Below are 23728 nucleotides of genomic sequence, written 5' to 3'. Positions count from 1 at the left end.
GCCCAATGTACTCTGGAGCCAATCAGTGCAACCGGTGGCCCCTTGTTCCTTGGTGACAAATCAGCGTCTGCTATGCTGCAGACAGCTGGGCCACTGGGCACTGCCTGCCCAGCCTTTTCCAGCTGTGGTCTCAGCCTCGACTTATTCCCACCCTTGGACTATTTTGCAGGGAAAGAAGGAGGAGTAATCCGGGACGGCAAGCGTGAAAGGGGCTGAGCAAGTGCTCCAGACCCGGGGGCAGGGCCCCAGCTTTACTCCTTGCTAGCTAGCTGCTGTTGGGCAAGCCCAGTGGCATTAGCAACCCCTGTGTCCCCAAGAGCTCAGGGGCTGGTCACTTGTGCTGTGGGCTTGGTGCTTCTGGCTGGCCTGTCCTGGAAGATTCAGGGTGGTTCTGGGGGCCTCTGCTCAGGCGAGGTGAGCTGGCCGTGTGCCCTTGGCCGTGTCTCTGATCCCAGATTCCATATGATGCTTGTCTTCCTGAACATGGCAGCCCTTCCCCCACAGCCTGGCCGCCCTTGCCTTATTTTCTGGGCTTCTGCTGGTGTTTGGCATCTTCTACTGAATCCTCCCTCCACCCCCACCCCCAGTCCACATATCTTTAATGAGAACTTGAAATTCAGAACACAGGAAAGGAATTTCAAACTCAGAATAAGCCCAGAAACCATTGGCCTTAGAAGACGCTGGGTGAGGCCAGCTGCCAGGTCAGGGGTGAGGCTGGGCTGGAAGATGGGGGTTTGGTAATGGGCTGTCGGGGAGGAGGTAAGCCTGTCCAGCCTTAGCTCCAGGCCTGGGGCCCAGGCTGCAAGCCCAGGGTCTCCAGCTGAGAGCCCAGGCTGTGGGTGTGAGCATGGGCCTGGGGCTATAGGTCTGGATCCCAGGACTTGGGGCTGGGGCCAAGTCCCCTTTGTTTGATGTTCCTGTCTGGTGTCAGCAGACCTTGCGTGAGGGGCTCGGGCCTTCAGTGAGCTAGCCCCCACTCCATGCACCTAATCGTTCCCACACGGCCCTGGGCTGAGGTCGACACACTGACTAGAAGGGCACGAGACCCAGTGAGTGCCGGAGCTGGGTGGAGGGCCCACAGTGACCTCAGGCGTCCAGCTTTCCATCTGCCTGGGCCTTTTCAGGGCCCAGAGTGGCAACTGGGAGATACATAAAAGCTGTGTCCTGTGGCCAGGCATAGTGAGGGGCACAGCCTGCCTGGCACACAACTCCAGGACCTGGGTGCGGGGGTGTGTGTGTGTGTGCATGTGTATAGGGGACCCTTTCTTCTAGTGAATCCTGAGGGAACCCTGATATATCAGTATGGCCCTGGCAGAAGCTGGCAGGAGGTGCTGGCTGGCAGTTTCCTCCTGCCTCCCCAAAAGCAACGTCTGGAAGTGGGTGTGAAGCACCCTGCTATTTATGTTCTGCCGGGGAAGGTGACACACCTGCCCTGGGTGTCCCAGTGGGGGGTGGGTATCTGTCTGGGTGGCAGGATCTCCCTGCAGCGTCGGGGGTGCCTCCTTTTCAGGGTGTCCTGTTTTCCCCGAGAAGCCCACGGGCTGCCCAGGGTGATCTCGGGGACTCATGGAGCCTCAGGGAATCATTTTCACTAATAGTCTCTGTCATCCAAGATCAGTTGCTGGATTGCAGATTGCCTGGGGAAACGGATGGAAAATGACGGTTTTAAAGCATTTCACATACAGGCCGGGGATGAGTGTGTACGCTGGGCAGCTTAGGCAACACCCGGGAGAGGGTGTTAGGAGGGGTAAGGGGTGAGGGAGCGGGGAGGGTCCTTTTCTCTCCTCCCTGGCCGTGCTGGCCTTGGCAGAAGGGTCCTGCTCGGTGCTGCTGGCCTGGGAACTTGGCCAGGACCAGAGGCCGAGCTCTGAGGCTGGGTGGCCTTTTGGGGAGAGGTGGTTGAGGTGTCCCCCCAGGCATTCTGACAGGCATCTCAAATCCCTGTTCTCTGCCCTTCCCAAGGCCAGCTCTGTGCCCAGGGACACTGTGCTGGGGTGCAGGGATAGGGCACCCTGTGGCATTGTCCTCTCTGGTGTGTGTGCATCTCATCCTGTGTGGGACTGTTGAGGAGGGAGCCCCCACGGAGCTTGAAACAATAGAAACGTTGATATGGTTTGTCTCTGTGTCTCCATCTGAATCTCATCTTGTAGTTCCCATAATTCCCATGTGTTGTGGGAGGGACCCAGTGAGAGATGATTGAATCATGGGAGTGCGTCTTTCCCGTGCTGTTCTCATGATGGTGAGTGGGTCTCACGAGATCTGAGGGTTTTAAAAACGGGAGTTGCCCTGCACAAGCTCTCTCGCTCTCGCCTGCTGCCGTGTGAGACGTGCCTTTTATCTTCTGCCATGATTGTGAGGCCTCCCCAGCCAGGTGGAACTGTAAGTCCACTAAACCTCTTTCTTTTCTAAGTTGCCCAGTCTTGGGTATGTCTTTATCAGCATTGTGAAAACGGACTAATACAAATGCATTCTCTCACAGCTCTGTGGGCCAGAAGTCTGAAATGAATCTCACTGAGCCAAGATCAAGGGTGGACAGGGCTGTGCTCCCTCTAGAGGCTCCAGGGGAGAATCTGTTTCTGGCCCATCCCCGCTCCTGGGGGCTGCCAGCCTCCCTTGGCTTGTGGCTGCATCATGCCAATCTCTGCCCCCGGGTCATGTCGCCCCCTCCTCTTCTGACAGTGTCCGTGTGCCTCCCTCTTGCAAGGATGCCTTGATTGCATTTAGGACTCACGCTAGTAATCCAGGACAGTCTTCTCATCTCAAGAGCCTTATTGCAAGCACATCCGCAAAGCCCTTTCTTCCCATAGAAGGTACCCGTCTCAGGTTGCAGGGATCAGGATCCAGCATCTTTGGGGGCACCGTGTAGCCAGCTACAGGATGTGAATGGCCCTCACGTACAAGGCTGGCCACGCAGTGCACAGCACACCCGGGAGGCGCCCGTCTGGGTCACGTGGAGGAGCGGCACTGTAGGCTTGCTTCACTTCTTCCCAGGGCATATGGCCCAGAGGCACAGCCCAGGCAGGCCCTGGTCCTGCTGCCTCCCTCACTGGACCCTCCACCCTGTCGTGTGGGAGCTCTTCCCTGCATGCTTAAGTGCCCGTCTCAGCCTGGCAGTCCTCCCCCACCCCCCGCATTAAGGGACCTGGAGAGGCTGACTCCAAGACCACGTGCACGGAGAAGCCAACGCTGCTGCTGACACTGAGGGCCTGTCTTAGCTTCCCAGAGACTGACCTTGGGACTCTGCGAAGGTTGCCACACAGTGAGAAAGACCCCGAGTCACGTGTTGAGCATGTGGTCTCTGTTTCAGACACACAGTGCCATTTGCAGAAAGTCAAGACAAGAGCTACAAACTCAGAGGCCTGCAGGGCCTGGCAGGCAATGCCAACAAGGACAGCAGTGGAGGAAAAAAAGATAATTGCACCCACCCTTGGCCTGGCTTTCGTTTCTCTCCTTTTGATAGACGCGTGGAGACCAAGAATACATCTCCACTAAAAAGCAACAGCAGCGGGAATGCAGCCACATGTGGTGTCCAGCCCTGGCCTTTCCATGGGCACAGGGCATCTGGGAGGCCCTGCAAGGAGGGACAGACCCTCCTCAGCTCCCTTGACCTCAATCTGGTAGAAGTGTGGGTCTGGTGCAGCTGAACATCCTATCAAGAGAATCCAGACATCAGACTTTTTATGTGAACCTTCCTGATGTTAAAATATGGCTTCAAATTTCTGGAATGAGAGGATGAACTGAGAGGGCTCCAGGAATCCAGCCGAGGCGCTGAGCTCAGTGAGTCGGCAACAGCTGGCTTGGCAGGGCCCAGGCCGACCCGGGTACCAGAGACAGTCCCTATCACCATGTGAAAGGACCAGGCCTCAGGGGTCTGGGGAGTCACTCAGGAAGTGCCTGGTTGGAGACACAGAGACAGGTGCGGGCACAAGGATGCTGGCCAGGTCCAGGGCTCAGCCAGCAAATCCAGGCAAAGCCCTCTTTCCACAGAAGCCTCCACATCAGCTCTCTGCCTCCAGCCCTGGGCCCTGCACACCCAGTGGGAGCTTTCATGCCTGGGGTCCCCTCCCGTGCTCACTATATGGACCAAACAAAACACGGTCCCCCATTGGCTACCCATTCTCTCTGTGATGCAGAGGCAGAAGCATCTTCTGCCCTCCTCTGTAGGCTGCTCTCCTGGGGCTCCCCCTGGCCTGGCCTTGGGACAGAGGAGGGGCAGGTGCTTCCCATCCTGGGGAACTGCTACCAGGCTGCTGTGCACACACCCCGCTGGGCTGAAGGAAGAGAAGTCAGACAGCAACGTGCCAGTGACCTTGGCTGCCTCCACCCCAGACACCGCTGGTGCCAAGCCTCTGCCTGCTGCTGTCAGGCTGCAGCATCCTCCCTGACGGGCAGACGAGGCACGCCACCACGGGAGCCTCTCAGCCTCGCTGCACCAAGGAAAGCCTGCCAGGAGACAGAGGACAAGTGCCAGCACTGGGCAGCTCCTCCACGTGGCTGAGCGTGGCTGCCACCTGCAGCCCACAGCCAGCCCTTCCCCACCAGGCCAGGAAGAGCCCCCTCCTGACCCACAGCCTCCACCCTGTGACTTTGCCTTGAGTTGGGTGGGAGTTTTCCAGGCTGCAGGGGATCCTGGGGGAAGAGTGGGCGGGGTGGGGGCAGACCTCAGGCATGACAGTTCCCCCTGGGTGTGCAGAGCCCAGGGCTGGAGGCAGAGAGCTGTGGCGCAGGCTCTGTGGAAGCTGCAGACTTGGATGACCCAAGGTGGGGATGGCGCCCTCCAGTCTCACAAAGAGTTGAGTGTTTCAGCAAGCTTGTACTGGTTGCAGTGTGAGGGAGGCTGGAGGCAGGGAGGCTGTGGGGGAGGCTGGAGCAATGGCACAGGAGAGAGAGGAGTTCTGTTCTGTCAGGCCACAGGACTGGGGAGCAGGCGAGACTCATCCACTCAGTGGCGAGCAGATAGCCAGCCCCACTGACACAGCAGATGTGAGGCTTGGCCTGGTGGGTGCTGGGGGGCCCAGGATGGGGCAGGAGGGCTGTGTGCTTTGTTGGGGGGTGCAAATTTGCTGAATGCCAGGTCAGAGAGCCTTTCTGCCCCGTAGCTGTTGATGTCCATCTCAGCTTCCTGTGGCTGCCGTACCAAGTTACCTATACCTTAATGGCTTAAAACAGCACACATGCATTCTCTCACAGTTCTGGAGCTCAGAGCTCTGAAATAGGCTTTTAGGGGCTAAAATCAAGGTGCTGACAGGGCTGGTTCCTTCTGGAGGCCCCAGGGTGGAATCCATTCCTGGCCCCTCCCAGCTCCTGGGGGCTGTTGGCATTCCTTGGCTTGTGGCCACATCGCTGCAGTCTCTGCCTCCCTGGTCACATGGCTTCTCCTCTTCTGTAGCCAGCTCTTCCTCTTAGAAGGACACTTGTGATAACATTTAGGGCCCGCTGGGACCATCCAGGTTACTTTCCCCATCTCAAGACCCCTGATTTAAACACATTGGCAAAGTCCCTTCTGCCATATAAGGTAATGCTCACGAGTTTTGGGGATTAGGACATGGATGTCCCGGGGGGTCATGATTCAGCTGACATGTCTAAGTGTTGAACCTTGGGTCCTAAGGGAGAATGGAGAGAGGTCTTTGGCTGGATTTGCAGGGTGAGCCCTGGACCTGGCCAGCGTCTTGTGCCCAGACCTGTCTCTGTGTCTCCAACCAGGCACTTCCCAAGCGACTCCCCGGACCCCTGAGGCCTGGGCCTCTCGCGTGGTGATAGGGGCTCTCTCTCATACCCTGGTCAGCCTGGGCCCTGCCAAGCCACTGTTGCCGACTCACTGAGTTCAGCGCCTCGGCGCTGGATCCCTGGAGCCCTCTCAGCTCATCCTCTCTTTCCGCACCGGAGCTGAGCCTGCAGCCCAGGCCCCGGGAAACCCGGGGAGAAGCACTGATTGTGAAACCCGAGGCGGCTCCGGGAGGCGTGCTTCAGGGCTGAGCGCACCCTTGGCAGACGCCGCGGCGCTCCTGTCCTCGTGCAGACCGGGCCCTTGGGATGGCTGTTGGAGATGCCAGCGCGGTGATGTGGCCCACGCGGAAGGGGTGGGCGGGGGCCGGCGCTGGGAAAGCCGAGGCTGCACATTCTCCGAGGCTGGAGTTGCCTGGGGTCAGCCGGGGAGAGCAGGAGGGGCCAGCTCCAGGGCCTGGCTGGGTCTGTGGCTGGAGTCTGCTGCTCGGAGCGCTGCCCTGTGGGTGCTTCCCACCCCCTGGGCTGTGAAGGCAGAAGCGAGGCTTGCAGGCCCCGCGAGGGCTCGGCCCCCCTTATCCCGCAGTGGAGACGTGCCAGGGTGTACACCCCCTCCACGGCGTCTGGGCCTGGCACTCCGCCTGACAGCCCCCACGTGCGCAGCTCCTCCCCTGCGCCTCCGACATAAATTTAGTCCCTGAGTCTCAGGCCTGCCCTTCCCCCGCCACCTCTCCCCTCCCGACATGGTTTCTGGTTCAGGGGTGGAGCCGACCAGGTGAATGTTGCTGGCAAGGGCCTGGATCTTTGGTGGAGCACCGTGGGCAGGTGACAAGCGTGACCCGGAGGATGGTGGCCTTGGCCCTGGCTTGGCTGCAGCCCCAACTCGAGTGCAGGGGACAGTTCTGGAAGACCGGCCAGTGGTTCTGAGGAGCTGCATTAGGGCTGCTCCCACAGATGCTTCCAGCACGAGGTGGGTGAGTGGGGTGGGCAGCGGGCAGTTTGGCACAGGGGTCAGTGTGCTCAGCTCCACCCGGCATGCTGCTGTTCTGGCTCACTAAGGGGCCCAGAGCAGCTCACCCAGCCCCTCAGGATCTCAGAACCTGGGTGCTGAGATCTCCACTGTACCTCGGTGCAGTGGCGCAGGGGCTGCTGGAATTACGCAGGGCACAGGGCGCCTGCCCAGTGCTCACTGCAACACTTGCTCTCCGGCCCCGTTTCCCTACTCTGCCTCGCTGTCTTCCACAGACACAGTGAATTGATACTTTCTTTTCTTCCCTTGGATCTGTGTTGGGAATGTCCTCCAAAGAGCTTTTCGGGTTATGCACAAGGTAACAACCCCTGGCATGCAGACAGTACACGGCTCAGGGGTGAAGCTGTGATCTGCTCACAGGGGCATCTGGCGTTTGATTAGCAGCTGTGGGCTGGGCACGCCCCCTCTTTTCAGGTCCCCAGCACAGCAGAGGCAGGCTCCTGGGAGAGAGGCAATGTGTCCAGGGCATCTTTTTGTGTCTGTGACATCTGTGCCTTGGATGTAGGAGCCTGCTGGCTGGGGTGAGGTTGGGGCAAGGAGCAGTGGGGCCTGCTTGGGACCCAGGTGAGGCTCCCTTCATGCCCTGGGTGCCCCATGGATGACGGTGAAAGAGACATGGGCACCCTGCATAATGGGGACAAAGGGACTGCATCCCATGGTGGGTCCCTAGACAGAGGCCTCTTGGGGATAGAGAGGGGTGGGGCGACAGGTCAGAGGTGTTGGGTACCAGCATCAGGGCTGCAGAGGCAGCTGGAGGGACATCTGAAGGGGACAGGAAACTCTTCCCCAGCAGCAGCGAGGACAGGCCCGGCTCAGAAACTGCATTTGGGTCTGAGGTCCAAACTCTGCCAGTTTGTGCCAGCCAGAGGCCTCTGACCACAGGCCCCATCTCCTCTCAGAATTCTCTGCAGGTTGGCAGACACTTCAGCCAGCTCTAAGCCTGAAATATTTTCTATAAAAATTTCCAATTTTCTTTGACCCGTTTCTCTTTGAAATTAATCCTAGGCAGCGCTGTGCTCTGGGCCCTGAAGGAGCTCTGAGCGGGGAAAAGGTCGCTCAGTCAGATGGGCGTGCTGGTGTCTGTCTTCTCTCTCTCCTGCTCTCTGGCTTCATTTTTCTCTCCTTCTGTGTCACCCTCTTTCGTGTGCCTGTGCACACACACGTTTGGGACACGGGCTGGATTCTTCAGCTGGGATCTCTCAGATCTCTTGACTTGGTCCCTTTGGCTGGGGCTTGCCCTGAGGTGTGGGCTGCGCCATGAGCAAAGCTGGTAGAGAACCCGGCCAGGAGCGCAGCTGGCGCCTCCCACGCCTCTCATCTCAACCTGTCAGCCCACCCAGAGAGAGCTTGCAGGACAGGACAGGAGGTGACCTGGGCACTGGGCCCGCATGGAGAGGTGGCTGGTGCGTTGGTCTGGTTGGGAAAAGGCTGAGCACCTGAGTGCCATGCGGGTTCAGTAATGCTCAATAATAATGCTGCTCCCCAAATCATAGGAGGATTAATGCTGCTCCCCAAATCATGGGGGAATAATAGTATTAGAAGCTCTACTGCTTAGAGGGAGACTGAGGCTCAGAGAGGGCACCTTGCCTGCTGCCACAAGTGTATTCTCCTTCATTCACTCATCATGTTCTTGCTATGTGTCCACCGTGTGTCTGGCAGGACTGGGTGCTGAGGCTGCAGCAGCGGAGGAACCCAATCGAGTCCCCGCTCTGTGAGCTCACAGCCCAGCAGGGGAGACCCGGTGAGCAGATGCTCGCAGACAGTGGAGAATCCTGTGAACGAAGTAAAACGGGGTAAAAGGGTGGTGTGAGAAGGCAAGTAAGGGAGGGAGGCGCCCCAGGTTGGTGGTGATGGGAAAGCCCAGCCCTGAGAAGGGTGTTCCAGGCAGAGGGAACAGCACGTGCAGGAGCCCTGAGGCTGGAGTTACCGCAGCGTGACCAAGGGGCAGAAGGAAGAGCGAGTACCTGGAACTGAGGACGTAACGGGGGAGTGGGAGGCGTGCAGGGCCTGGAGGGATGGGCAGCACTCATCGCTTTGAAGGGACGGTCATGGTGCGGGGTGGGAATTCACTCTCTGTACAATGGAGGCCTTTGGAGGGTTTTCGGTGGACAGGGTGGAAACGGGGAGGAGTCCCGGTGACAGATGGCGGTGGAGCCAGTGGGTTCAGGATGAGTTTGAGGTGGAGCTTCCAGGACGTGGTGTGAAGGAAGGAATCAAGGACATGTCCTGCCCCTGAAAGGTCACGTGGCTGGGAGGCTGGCTGGTGGCATGAGGCTGGCCGGGCAGGTGTGCTGGTGGGGGTGGCAGGTCAGGTAGTCTGGGCCAAGTGCAGGAGCCAGAATTGGCACCCATCACTCTGACCCCACAGCTGCCTGCTTCCACTGCTCTGCACTGCCCTGGCCCAGAGGGAGGTGTTTTCCCAGGAAAGAAGGTGTCAAGGCCAAGACCCATGTGCTCCCAGACTCACGGGGTGGGGGCAGGAGCCCCCGATGCAGCCCCACAGGCAGCCAGGCCCTGGGATGCACTGCCACCTGCTCTTGTTCCGGGAGGCAGAGGCTCTGCTCTGTGGGGCGGGCTGTCAGGGACAGTGTGAGGTTTGGAGTCCCATGGACGTGCGTGCATCCTTGTTTGTCTAGCAGGACTGGTCCTGCTTCCCCTTGCCTGCCACTGTGGGGAGGGACCCCAGAGTGGCCGGGATGAATGGATGCAGGAACTGTGGCCTGCACGTACTTAGGAGTGTGCAGGGCAGGGTGTGTGGCTGCGTCTAGACCTTTGCAGGCAGAGCCTTCCTGTCCACCCCAAGGGGCCGCAGGCAGTGCTACCAGCTGTTCCCCACACAAAAGCTGCCCGAGACAGCTGGAATGCTCCCTGCTCCTGGTGCAAACTCTCTTGAAACTCAGGGTTGGGGACATCCTGGGAGCTGACCTCAGGTTCTGTTCCTGCAAATAGGTATCTGTTGCTGACCCGGCAGATGGCGGCCTGAGCCAGCCCAGATGCGCTCGAGCCCTGGCCCTGAGCAGCCATCAGGGAGCACTTACTGAGTGACTAAATGAATTAGGAAATCCCAGCGCTTAACAGACTCACCACTCGGGGCAGAGCCAGACTGGCTCCCACAGCAGCTCCTGGTTTCTCCAAATCCTCACCAGCACGGGGGCTTTACTGTTTAATATTTTGCTGCTCTGGCAGCAAAGCGGCATTGCTTTTTGCGCTAATTTGCGCTTCTTTGATTACCAGCGAGGATGAGTGATCTTCCCTGGGTTTAATTACTTTGTATGTCTCTTATTCCTGTCTAAGTCCTTTGCCCGTTTATCTCCTGGGGTCTTATATATTGGGATAAGCCCTTTATCTCTTTTAGATATTGACTTTCTGTCATGTTTGATACAAGCTTTTCCCCAGGCCGTAGTTCCTCTTTCCTTTCCAGTTTTGTTAGCGTTAGTTGCACAAAAGCCTGTCTTTCTGTAGCTGAGTCTGAATGATCCTTCTCCTGCCCCGTTGGAGCCAAGTTGGCATTCAAGGACATGCCCATTTACCGAGGGCCTGCGCGAAGGCGGGCACTCTTCATGATGTCATTTATAGGCACGGTAGTCCTGGAAGCAGAGAGAAAACCAAGGTGCAGGGGTACCACTGTCCAAGCAGTAGCGGGAACAGCAGGGAGCAAGAAGAATGTGCCGCGTTCCTGGAGCACTTACCATTGACCGCGTCTGCCAGTGCGCTGCAGGTATGTCATCTCCTGGGATTCTTGTAATGAGCCCTAGGGTGGGTCGGTGCTTTTGCTGTGCCCATGTTGCAGATGAGGAAACTGAGGTGCCGACGGTCACACAGATAGTAAGCTGTGTAAACAGTGGGAGCCAGGCCTTTTGACTCCTGCATCAGGAGGGAGGAGCAGGCTTAGAACCCAGGGCTGCTGACACCCTGTGCAGTGCCCTCCTGTCCCCACTCAGAGCCTGGGCTGGCAAAACCCGGTAGCCTGTGACCCCATCTGTTTGTTGGACAAAGGGCCTTCCAAGAACCAAGGCCTGGAACTCCACTTAACGGTTGCAGAAACTGGGGCCCAGCGAGGGTGAGTGAGGATGTGTCTCCAGGTCACTTAGCACATTAGCTTCGAGGAGAATCTTTTGCTTACAGTGGAATTTGCAGCATTTTGAGGAATGCCTGGCACATGGTTGGTGCGTAAATATCCGTGAAAAGAAAGAGTGAGCGTAGTGCCTAGGAAGCCTGGTCCCCCAGTGCTCACTCCGGGAGTAACAGTTGCTCCTTGCAGGCGTTGGATGGCTTGGCACTGACGCCTCCTGTTGTTGCCACAGTGTCAGGGCTGCAGACTCAGGTTGGCAGCTGTGGGTGGCTACTAGTCCCATGGACCCACGGGACATCGGGTGGCCCTGGGCCTTTGCTAGTCCCACTTCCTCACACTTGACCAGGACTGACTTCGCCGGCTTGTGACCCATCCGGCAGGGCCCTATGCCCACTTTAACACTCTGTCATTCCTGCCTTAGAAGTCTTAATCACTTTTTGAACAAGGGACTGTGTGTTTCCATTTTGCACTGTGCCCTGCAAATCAAGTGGCCAGTGCGGTTCGTCACTCTTTCTGCTGTGACTCCGCTTCCTCCCTGTTGTCTCCTGGGGCTGTGGTCCAGGTCCTGAGGTTGAGGACACAGGGCGCTGCACAGTGGCCAAAATTGGGGGTGCCCAGTAGACACAGGCTCCCTTTCTTCCAGGCCAAAGCACCAGCACTTTCTGACAGTTAACTGTCTATCCTTTATTTGGGAATGTCTGATATGCCAGACTGCAGATGGCGAGGAAGATGGCCCCGTCCATGCTGGAACGACAGACCTGGTATCAGGAATGTGCCCCTGTGACTTCCACAGGCCCGTTTGGTGCCTGAGGGCAGCAATGCGTGAATCCCAGCCTCCGCCCTGGGGATTGTCGGGCTGGAGCACTGCTCCCAGCGTGCCTTGGCCACTGTTCCCTGCGCGGTTGTCTCTGGACATAAAGCACCTGTGGAATCCCAGGGCTGCTCCCCTTCCTCTCTCCCTTGATTCATTCAGCAGATCTCTGCCCGGCACGCACAGCAGGGCCGGGCACTGGACCAGGCTCTGGGACCAGACAGGCACAGCCCTGACCTCATACAGCCCACGGTGCACTAGTCAGTCCACAAATATCTGCACAATGAAAAACCTGGGAAGTGCCACAGAGTGAGCCCGCAGTCACTGGACATTGGGCTGAGGCCTGGAGTGTGGGTTGCAGTTCCCCAAGAGGAGAAGGGGCCAGGCAGCAGATGCGAAGTACCTGAGGGGTGAGGAGGCAGGGAGCCGGCAGGAGGCTGCTGTCCTGTGTGCAGGGAGAGACTGCGGCCTGAATCGGGTGGCCATGGGAATGAGAGCAGCGGCCGGATCAGCCCCCCAGTGCCATCGTGCAGGAAGGGTGTTGGGGGTCCTGGTAGGCAGTCCACAGGTTGGTCAGAGGGGGATACTCCTTGCCGGGCAGAACCGTATTCCCATTCCAAATCACCCTGAGGCTGGGAGGACCCAGATCACAGCCCCACCCAGCTGCCTGTGACAGCTCCACCCCTGCCTGGACCTCAGACCTGTCGAGGTGGCGCTCGCTAGAATCATTTCCTCTGTGGGATCCGGGCCTGGGAAGGTCCCTGTGTCTAGGCCTTTTCTCAAGGACCCTTCCCGGATCATTCTGGACACATGTTTGAGTCCAGCTGCAGATTCCTAGCTGCGAGCAATGCTGCCCAGGCTTGAGCCTTTTTTTGGCCGACTGCAGCGACTCCGTGGGGTGTGCCATGGGGGCTGCCTTCAGCCTCATGCTCTGCCTTTGACAATTCACGTGGCAGGAGCTGGGGCCAAGGCCGGGGTGGCCAGGCTTGGAGGGATGGAGTCAGGAGAACAAAGGGCTGAGATGGCTCTGCAAGTCTGGCCAGGTGACGTCCAGCAGGGTGAAGGACTAGGTGCTGCCCAAACCACAGCAGGAGCACCTGGTGGGCTGCGGGGAGGAGCTCAGGGGTCGAGTTGACGAGGAGTTCAGTACACGTTGTCTGGGTTGGCGGCGGGGGTGGGGGGTCCAGGGCGGGGGGGTCAGGCTGGGAATAAGAAGCATGATGGCCTGCTCAGCTCTGCCCACCCAAATCAGAGCCCACAGCCATGGGCAGTCCCAGCCCCAGCATGTGCAGAGGGCTCTGGAGGGCAGAGCTGGATAACACTGGCCCCAGGAAGGCCAGAGCCCCCAGGATGAGAGCATCTGTCCTCTCATCCTTGCCTGGAGCCTTGAGGTCAGGCGTTCGCTGAGGACAGTGGTCTCGATGGGGGCCTGGCAGGCGATGCCAGCAGAGATCACTGGGCCCAGGTAGACATGGGGTCGGCCAGCAGCAGGAGGGCCTGCAGTTTTATAAGAGAAGCTGGAAATTGATTTTACATACAATCTCTTCATTTTAAACTGTTGGCAGCTAATTCAAAATTTGTGAAAGCCATGTAAGGGCTGAGCAGCCCGGGGCAGTGGCCGGGATGGGGGTCAGGAGGCGGCCTCAGTGCTGGGGACCTTCACTGGAGCCCACAGGGCTCAGGACCAAGCTTCTTGGATGTGGCCAGGGCTGCCTCGGAGTTGAAATGTACTTCAGAGGAATTTTTATTTTCCTTTCGGGAATGTCAAGAGAGGCCTTTCCAGGGGTTCCGTTTCTGTGAGGCGAAACCTGCGGTCATCCTGTTTTTCTTGGAGGCGGCGATGAAGCCCATCTGTAGCGCATTAGCAGGAGCCAGCAGCGGGGAGGGCGCAGGGCCCCGGCCCAGGCAGACAGAGCTCCTGGATGCGGCACTGAGGGAGCAGGCGTGGCGCCAGGTTCGGAGCAGCCCCAGGACTCCCTGGGCTAGGTGGACAGACCCCTGGCCGGTGCATCTGGTGCCCAGTTCCGGGTCTGAGGTTCTGTTCCCCGGGCTCCCGGCACCTATAACTGTGCCTAGACGTCCTCCAGGCCCCCGCAGCCTGGAGAGCAAACGGCCGATGATGGTCTCAAGAGGGTTCCGCCCTTGTGTCCAGAATGTCAGGTGCCTGTGGTCCTTCGTTCTGGGCAATATCCCGGGAGCTTCCAGCATTCTTGGCCTTCATCACCACTAGGACAAAACTGGGCTTGGATTTGTCCCAAGGCCTTGAACTGGGAAGGAGTGTGGGGACTCACAGGCCTGTAGGAACCACCTCGGCCACCTTAGAAACTCACAGTGTGGGCCCTTGGTGACAGAGACCCCGGGGGCCAGGCCTGGGCCTCCCTTTCTTGGTCCTTGGTGCTCCTCATGGGCTGTGGTGACTCCAGTGATGGTCCAGGCAGCCGGGGCCGCCAGTGTGGGCCTGGCCTGTGGAGTCCTTGCTCTGGCCTGACCTCAGTCTTCTCGTCTGTGTGTACATCGGGGTGCTGGACTAAAGCCAGGCCTCACCCCTGCAGCTCTTGGGCTGCCTCGCCGCCCCACCCCACAATGTTTTATTTGACTTGTACAACGTCTTCAGAAATGTTGAGTGTACACTTAAAAACCAGGAGGTTTCACATGAAAATCTCAATTTTCAGTTCCTTCAGAAGGCCTGGCCACCCTGGGTGTGTTCCTGCCAGCAGCACTGGGTGGGGGGCTCTGTGCCTCCTCTGGGTGGGCAAACACAGCCCCTCCCTCCCTGCCGATTCGCACCTGGCCCCCCCACTCATGCTGGCCCCGCCTGCCTGGTTTGCAGTGGAGTGTGAGACTCCTGGACTCTGGTTGGTAGTTACACATACATAAACTCTCTCTGTCTCTCTCTCCTCTCTCTCTCACACACACGCAGGCATGCACACACCCATGGTCAGAGCAGACACATCCACATCTTCATCCATGTAGGAAATGCTGGAGTGAACCGAGCCGCACCCAGGAGCTTCCCTGAGCTGGGCACCAGGAGACTGGTGGGTACCTGTCCATGCTCATGTGTTGGGGGTGTAGGCAGACCCCAAGGCCCACCAGAGCAGCCAGTGGGGAACAGCCAGTTCCTAGGCCCAGCAGCATCTGTGCAAAGGGGTCCAGTAGGGTCACAGTGCCCGGATTGTGCCGCACACTCCAGGGCTGCCCAGCCCTGCCTGCTGCTGCAGAGCTCCTGATCCCCAAGGATGAAGACACCAGGAGGGAGCAAGAAGTGGCCCCTGTGCCATCAGTGTTTGTGCCATGCCACCCCTGCTTGGGGGCACATTGGTTTTTCACATGGTGTTCTTTGAAAGGAGATGAGGCGGGCCCAGCCAGGTCATAGTATCCTTTGAAAGGAGGTGAGGCAGGCCCAGCCAGGTCATAGTATCCTTTGAAAGGAGGTGAGGCGGCCCCAGCCAGGTCATAGTATCCTTTGAAAGGAGGTGAGGCGGCCACAGCCAGGTCATAGTATCCTTTGAAAGGAGGTGAGGCAGCCCCAGCCAGGCCATAATCTTGGGAGACAGCTCTACCTCAGGGCTTTGCTGACCCCATTCTGAGTCAGGCCCCAGCCAGGTCTTGGGAGATGGGACAGGAAGTGAGGGAACCCCAAGGCTGAATTGTAGGAAGGATCTGAACTCACTGGTGGAGGCAGAGAGGGAAGATGGGGATGAGGCTGATGGAAATGCAGTCTGCTCACAGGCACAAAGGCCACATCGGAAGCCCCAGCCCTGAGCCCACCCCACAGTTCCTGACCCTCAACCCTCACCCTCTAGAGATGACCTGTGGTCAAGCATGACTGATTCTGCCCCTAAAATGTGTACAAATGGCAACAGTGACAAATGACGCTGCTATGGCCTTACCTCTGACTTTGTTACCTGGTTCACTTGCCATGGATGTGAAGGATTCACTTTCCAGTATCAGAATCTGTCTGTCTACCCATTCATCCATTCATCCATCTATCCAATCATTCATCCATTTATCCATCTGTCATCCATCCATTCATCCATCCAATCATTTATCCATTCATTCGTCCATCATGTATTCGTTCGTCTACCCACTCATTCATTCATCCATCCGTCCATCCATCTATCCATCCATCATTGATCTCCATTCATCTATTCACTCATCCATCTACCCATCCCCCATCCACCCATCCATCCATCCATCCATCCATCCAGTTATTTATCCATTCATTCATCCATCATTCATCCATCCATCATTCATCATCCATTCATCTACACACTCATTCATCCACCCAATCCATCCATCCACCCATCCATCCATCCATCCATCCATCCATCCATTCATCCATTCAGTCAGTGTCTGCAAGCACCCCAGGCCAGCGCCCTGCTGGGCACTGAGTATGTACAATCTGGTCTCTGTTCCTGAAGAGTCTGGTTGAGGGAAAAGGCAGACTCCCAGATGAACCATGACAAATGCTGCTAATAGGCTGCTTGGCAGCCCTTCCTCATTGTGCTCTGTTGTGTTTCTTTCAGCCAAAATATATTTCTGTGCATCTTTGACGCCATCAACAGTTGATAGAAGAGTCAGGCAGAGGGGGCTATGGGCTTCAGGGACAGTGAGAGGGAGTGTGTGTGTGACCTGGTGGCTTAGAGAATATTCTTATGGGCTTAATCTGCACGGCCCCCTGACTTCACCCATTTGGGCCACTTATGACCTCTTATAAGCATTTGAGTTGCTTCCTCTGACCTTTTAAAAATCAATGGACTATAATTCATATGAGTATGAAAATGTGTAATCCAGTGGTTTTTGGCAGTGTTGTGCAGCCATCATCACCATCTAGTTCCAAAATGTTTTCGTCACCCCAGTGGGAACGCTGCACCCAGAGCAGTCACTCCCCATTCCCCTCCCCAGCTCATAGTGACCACTAATCTACTCCCTGTGTCTTTGGATTTGCCTATTCTGTATACTTCATAGAAACCCAATTGATAATATGTGGCCTTTGGGGTCTGGCTGGAGTCCTTCTAAGGAGTGGTCTAAAAGCTCCAGGGCCCCTCGTCATGGGAGCATCATATGCCCAGCGACATGAATATAAAATAATAATACTGGATAATTCCAGAATAGGCAGCAGCGTGTGTGTATGTAGCTCGGGGCTGTGAGACAGGAGGGATAAGTGGGGACTGTGGTTAAAACAGTCCAGAATGCCTCTTCCTAAGGGAGGCCCCTCCTAGTTCCTGTAGTGAGATCCATGTTGACACTGAAGTGGCCTTGTGCCCTGCTGCCCCGCCCTGGGATGGCATATTAGAGGGGCTCCGATCACCTCTGAACTGGGAAATGTGGAGTCAGTGCAGGACACAGCAACAGGAACCACTGCTCCCAGCCCCACCCCAGAGAGAAAGGCCCATGAGCACCTGGTGCAGGGACTGGACTGGAGCCGATGATCAGATTTGGAGTTGGTGTGGACATGGTGCGTCACCTCTCAGGAGACGGGCAGGAAGTGAGGTGCCTGAGGCCAAAGGGTGAGAAGGGTCTGAACTCACTGCTGGAGGGACATGCGTGTCCCCAGGGTTGCAGCCTGGCTGGGGCAGCCAGCACAGCTGTGACAAGACAAATTAGAGAAAAAGGGATGTCTTTTTTTTTTTTTGAGATGGAGTCTCACTTTATTACCCAGGCTGGAGTGTAGTGGCTTGATCTCGGCTCACTGCAGCCTCTGCCTCTCGGGTTCCAGTGATTCTTCTGCCTTAGCCTCCCTAGCAGCTGGGATTATAGGCACGTGCCACCACACCCCCCTAATTTTTTTTGTATTTTTAATAGAGATGGGGTTTCACCTTGTTGGTCAGGCTGGTCTCGAACTCCTGGCCTCAAGTGATCTGCCTACCTTGGCCTCCCAAAGGGCTGGGATTATAGGCCTGAGCCACTGCACCCGGCCAGGATGTCTTTTTTTATAAGAAAAATTATAAAGGAGAAAAAAGGACAGAAAAACCAAGGCAAATTGAGATCATAGAGTAAGATGGGAGAAACAAGCCCAGATTTATCAATAATCAAGGTAAATGTAAATGGATTAAACTCACAAATTCAAAGACAGAGGCTGTCATATCTGACAAACAAGACAAACCCCAAATTAAAAATCCAGCTTGATGCTATCACCAGAGTAAAGTGTAAAGGCAAGTAAAGTGTAAAGGCAAGAAAAGATTGAAAGTAAAGTATGGAAACAGATCTATCAGGCTGCCAAAGGCAAGCTGACATTGCTGTATCAATCTCAGACTCAACAGACCTCAAGACAGGAGACACTGCTGGGGAAAGACAGGTCACCGTTTAATGAGAAAAGGTTCATTTCCCCAAGATGATAAAGCAGTTCTAAAGGTAGAGTCACTTAATAAAATAACCTCAACATATTTGACGTAAACTTTGTTAGAAATAGAGAAATTGACAAATTTATCATCATTTTTTAGAGAATCCAACCATTTTTTCCAATTGGTGTTGGATCAAGTAGACAAAAAACCCAGCACAGAAAAGGAAGTTCTAAATAACACAAATAATAAGCTTGACATTGATGAATTTTGCATCTGACAAGTAGAGGTTATTTCTTTTTCTCAAGCACGTAGGAAACACTTATAACAATTGGTCAATTAAGTGCAAATCTCACAAAAACTAAAAGAATAGTGTCAGCAGGTCTTGTTCCCTGACCATCATGCCTGTGAGAGAGAAATTAATAGCCCCCAAAGCAAAAATCCCCGTTATTTGGAAATTTGAAAAAATACTTTTAAATAATTCATGGGTCAAAGAAGAAATAATAATGGAACTTCAAAAATACAACTGAATGATAATAAAAGCACTAAATATCAAAACGTGGATGGAAATTTACATTAGAAAAGAAAAAGTTCTAAAAATTAAAGAGATAAATTTCCAGTGTAAGAAGTTAGAAAAAGGCAACATTGATCCAAAGAAAATAGAAGGAAAAAGATAATACAAAATAAGATCAGAAATCAGTGAGACAAGGCCGGGTGCAGCAAAGTACCTATAATCCCAGCACTTTGGGAGTCTGAGGCAGATAGATCGCCTGAGCTCAGAGGTTCGAGACCAGCCTGGGCAAAATGGTGAAACCCCATCTCTACTAAAAAAATCCAAAAATTAGCTGTGCGTGGTGGCATGCACCTGTGGAACCAGCTACTTGGGAGGCTGAGGCAGGAGAATTGCTTGAGCCTGGGAGGTAGAGGTTGCAGTGAGCTGAGAGTACACCACTGCACTCCAGCCTGGGTGACAAAGTCAGACCCTATCTCAAAAAAAAAAAAAAAAAAGAAAAAGAAAAAAAAAAAATCAGTGAGACGGAAAACCTCTGAGTTCTGATCATTGTTGCTGTTAGGCAGATTCAGGGTCACTGTTGCCAAATCTTCAGTTTTTCAAGATAAGTCAAAAATAGGTAATTCTTCAGGCAATCTCTGCATTTAAAAAAAGTGTCAGTAATCTGAATTTGGCCTGTGCACCTCTTTCCTCCCAGAGCTGCTTCTGCACACAGCACCTCCTCTCTGGGCCGTCTTCTCTTTGGCTGGCTTCTCCTCGATGGCCATTTGTGGACAAGTCTTTGTGTGCACATATATGTTCATTACTCTTAGGTATATGCCTAGGAGGAGAATTGCTGGCTCACACGATAACACAGTGTTTCACTTTTTGAGGAAACACCAAGACTGTTTTCCAAAATGTCCTGCACATAGCGTCCCTCCTGGAGGGCCGGGGCTAGGTCACCATACACAGAACACGCAGAGACACCCCAGAAGGCCAATACCTGTGTCTAGTTAGCAGGGACCTGTCTTTGTGGGGTGGGGGGCTGCTGGTTTCTGACTCTCATCTGCAGACCCCTCAGGCACTGGCCTCATTGTTTAATCCATAAATTGGGGAGGTGATGGAGGGGGTCTGAGTCCTGCTTTTTTGGTGGCAGAGTAATTTCTGCATTGGGTCCTTGCTGAAGTAGGTCATCATTGGGCAGAAATACGATTCCTGAGACTTTTTGGAGATAACAAGTTCAAACCCTGCCTGGCTGGGTTTCTAGCAGCTCTGCTTCCAGTACCGTGTGGATGTCATTTTCACTTATGCTGTCTCACAAGGGCATGGGTGGAAAGAACTCTGTTTCTAGGTAAGAGATGGAAGGCTCAGAGATGGCACAATTAGAAAGTGGGAGCTGGGATTTGAACCCAGGCCTGTCTGATGCAGAATTGGGCTCTTTCTGCTATACTAGCTTCAGATGCTGGCTGAGCCCTGGAAGGGAGGAGTTGAGCAAATGCATGAGGCTTTGCCTTTGCAGAGGCAGGACAAGCTGATGAGGTCTTTGCTCCTTCCCTAGAGTGAGCAGGATCTCTGGACTTCTCTCCTGTCCAGTGTTTCAGCTGGGGCTCCACTGGCAGAAGCAATGTGCGGGCAGGATGGGTGATGCCTGTGGATGGACAGTGCCACTGTCAGAAGACAAGTGGAGGCTGCTATGGGAGGGCATTAGAGGGTGACATTGGCCTCCCGTCAGCCAGGTTTCGAAAGTTAGGAGCAGCTGTACAGGGTTTGTCACCCGAGTACTTGCTCCCCTTCTTGGTGACCACACGACCAACCCAGTGGCTTCCCAGGGCCTTGCGCTACACAACACTGGACAGCCAGAAAGCAGGTAATGCTGCGCCACCCACAGAGGGTTGCCTGGGGCCTGGGCTGGGCTGGAAATGGCTCTGAGAACAAAGAGGTAAGGAGTAGATCATTGTTTAATTTTTTCTTTATGGTGGGTTTGTTGAGCTGTAATTCACTTATGCTGTAGTTCAGCATTTAACGTGCACAATTCCATGATTTTTACTGTATTCACTCAGCTGTACCGCCATCACCACAGTCAACTTTAGATCATTTTCATTGCTCCCAAAAGAAACCCTGTACCCACGAGCCATCATTCCCCATTTGCCCTCAAGAAGTGTTATTTCTTCCTTTGCAATGTGGATGCCTTTTATTTATTTACTTATTTCTTTTCTTGCTGAATTGCTCTGACTAGAATGTCCAGTACTATGTTGAATACAGGTGGTGAGAGCGGGCTTCCAGTCTTAGAATTGACAATGATGTGTACTTTTGGCCTTTCGTAAATACCCTTTATCATGCTGAGGAATTTCCCTTCTAGTCCTTGTTTCTTGAGTATTTCTTGATCATAAAGGGTGTTGGGTTCTGTCTAATGCTTTCTCTGCATCAACCAAGAAGACTGTGTGGTTTATTTTCCTCCATTTTATGAATGTGGTGTATTATATTGATTGATTTTTGTGTGTTGAACCACTCTTGCATTCCACAGATAAATCCCACTTGGTGACTGTATATAATCCTTTTAATATGCTGCTGAATTTGGTTTGCTAGAATATCATTGAGGATTTTTGCACCTATATTTATAAGAGACATTAGTCTGTAGTTTTCTTAGGATGTTTTTATCTGGCTTCGGTATCAGGGTAATGCTGGCCTCATAGAAAGATTGATATTAGTTCTTTAAGTGATGGGTAGAATTCCCAGTAAAGCCATCTGGTCCTAGGTTTTTCTTTATTGGGAGTCTTTGATGACTGATTCAAGCTCTTTACTTGTTATAGATCTGTACAAATTTTCTGTTTCTCCTTGAGTCAATTTTGGTAGTTTGTGTGTTGCTAGGAATTTGTTCATTTCTTCTAGGTTATTTAATTTGTTCGTATACAATTGTACTTAGTATTCTCTTATAATCATTTTTATTTCTATAAGGTCGGTAGTAATGTCCCCACTTTTGTTTCTGATTTTAGTAATTGGAGACTTCTCTCTTTTTATCTTGGTCAGTTTGGCTAAATGTTTGTCAGTTTTGTTGATCTTTCAAAGAACCAACTTTTGGTTTCATTGAGTCTCCTTATTGTTTTTCAATTCTCTATTTTGTCTGCCTTCACTATAATCTTTATTATTTCCTTTTTTCTGCTAGCTTTGAGTTTCTGTTGCTTTTCTTCTGGTTCCTTAATGTGTAAAGTTAGGTCATTGATTTGAGATCTTTATTATTTTTAACGTAGGAATTTGAAGCTATAAATATTCCTCTGGGCACTGCTTTTGTACGTCCTTTAAGTTTTGGGTATGTTGTGTTTTTATTTTCATTTGTCTCAAGATTTATTATTTATTATATATTCTAATTTATCTTGTAACATATTACCTGACCTAATGGTTCTTTAAGAGCGTATTGTTAAATTTCTACATATTTGTGAATTTTTAGAGGGTTTCTTCTATCATTGATTTCTAGTTTTATTCCATTGTCGTTGGAGAAGATGCTTTGTATGGTTTCAGTCTCTTTAAGGTTATTTTGTGACTTGTTTTGTGACCTAACATATGATCTATGCTGGAGAATGATCATCATACATGAGAAGAATACACATTCCGCTGCTGTTCAGTGGGGTGCTCTATGTATGTCTGTCAGGTCTAGTTGATTTACAATGTTGTTCATGTCCTTTATTTTCTTATTGATCATGTGCCAGTTGTTTTATCCATTTTTGAAAGTGGGATATTGAAGTCTTCAACTATTATTGTAAAACGGTCTATTTCCATCTTCAATTCTGTCGGTTTTTGCTTCATAGATTTTGGGATTCTGTTGTTAGGTGTGTTTATGTTTATAATTGTTATATCTTCCTGGCGGATTGACTCTTTCATCAATATATAATGCTGTTCTTCGTTGTAAAATTTTTGGACTTAAAGTCTATCTTGTCTGATATTAGTATGGCCATCCCAGGTCTCTTCTGGTTTCTATTTGCATAGCATTTCTTTATTCATCTTTTCATTTTCAAACTATTTGTGTATTTTGAATCTAAATTTGGTCTCCTGTGGACGGCATATAGTTGGATTATATCTTGGGATTTTTTAATCCATTCTCCCATTCTCTGAATTTTAATTGCAGCATTTAATCCATCTGTATTTAAAGTAATTACTGATAAGGATTGACTGAATTCTGCCATCTGCTATTTGTTTTGTATATGTCATATTTTTTATTCCTCAATTCCTCAAATATTTCCTGCTTTTGTGTTTAATACATTGTTTTCTAGTGTACTGTTTTGATTCATTTTTTCATTTATTTTGCTGTATATTTAAAAGTTATGGTCTTATTGGTTATCCTGGAAAATTAAAGCTATTATCTTAAACACATAACAATTTTGTTTGAATTGATATCAACTTAGTGTCAATAGTATACAAAATGCTTTGCTCCTATACAGCTCTGTCTTCCCTACCCTTTATTATAATATTGTTACATATTACATTTTATACATGTGTGTCTATTAATGTAGATTTCTAATTATTGCTTTATGCATCTATAGACTAAATCATATAGGAAAAGAGAGAGGAGTTACAAACGAAGATTGTGGGGTTCCCTTTATTAGTATTCTTCATTTCATCATATGGCTTTGAGTTACTGTCTTCTGTCCTTTTATTTCCACCTGAAGGACTTTCTTTAACACTTATTGGAGGGCAGGTCAACTAGAAAACAAAGTCTCTCAGTTTTTGTTTCTCTGAAAATGTCTTAATTTCTCTTGTGTTTTTGAAGGATAGTTTTGTTGGAATTTTTAGCTGCGGGACAGTCTTTTTTTCAGCGCCTTAAATATGTCACCCGCTGGTTTCTGGCCTTTATTGTTTCTGATGACAAATCAGTTGTTAAGCTCATCGAGAACCCTTGTATATGTGGCAAGCTGCTCCTCTCTTGTGGACTTCAAGACTCTCTTTTTGTCTTTGTCTTTTGACAATTTGATTACAATGTATCTTGATGTAACTCTTTGAGTTCTCAAACTTGGAGTCATTGAGCTCCTTGGATGTGTAGAATCATGTTCTTTTTATCAAATTTGGGGAATTTGGGGCCATTGTTTTTCAAACATTCTTTATGCCCCTTTGTTTCTCTATTCTCTTTCTTGAACTCTCATTTTTTGTATTTTGGTGTACTTGATCTCTTAGGTTCTGTTCCTTTTTCCTCATTCTTTTTCCTTCTACTTCTCAGATTGGATAATTGCTGATAATTTAAGTTTGCTGATTCTTTGTTTGCCTGCTCAAATCTGCTATTGAACTGATCTATTGAAATTTTTATTTCAGTTATTATGCTTTTCAGCTCCAA

The 23728-nt window shown here is 52.4% G+C and overlaps 1 protein-coding gene across 2 annotated transcripts in view; it reads left to right on the top strand.

Annotated features, from left to right (window-relative positions):
* The window catches only part of ADAMTS2 (ADAM metallopeptidase with thrombospondin type 1 motif 2), a 236687-nt gene that overhangs the window by 74020 nt on the left and 138939 nt on the right, over positions 1 to 23728 (top strand). The window contains exon 1 of one of the 2 annotated variants that reach the window (XM_054487638.2): positions 6132 to 6694. The exons of the other annotated variant lie outside the window; for it this stretch is intronic. Coding sequence (XP_054343613.1) covers positions 6679 to 6694 — 16 coding nt within the window. The 5' untranslated portion in view covers positions 6132 to 6678. Of the gene's footprint in view, positions 1 to 6131; positions 6695 to 23728 lie in introns of those variants that run through there. 2 annotated transcript variants of the gene reach the window in all.

Source organism: Pongo pygmaeus, chromosome 4 (genome assembly GCF_028885625.2).
Source record: "Pongo pygmaeus isolate AG05252 chromosome 4, NHGRI_mPonPyg2-v2.0_pri, whole genome shotgun sequence".
Taxonomy (NCBI): Eukaryota; Metazoa; Chordata; class Mammalia; order Primates; family Hominidae; genus Pongo; species Pongo pygmaeus.
This window is presented reverse-complemented; position numbering and strand designations above follow the sequence as displayed.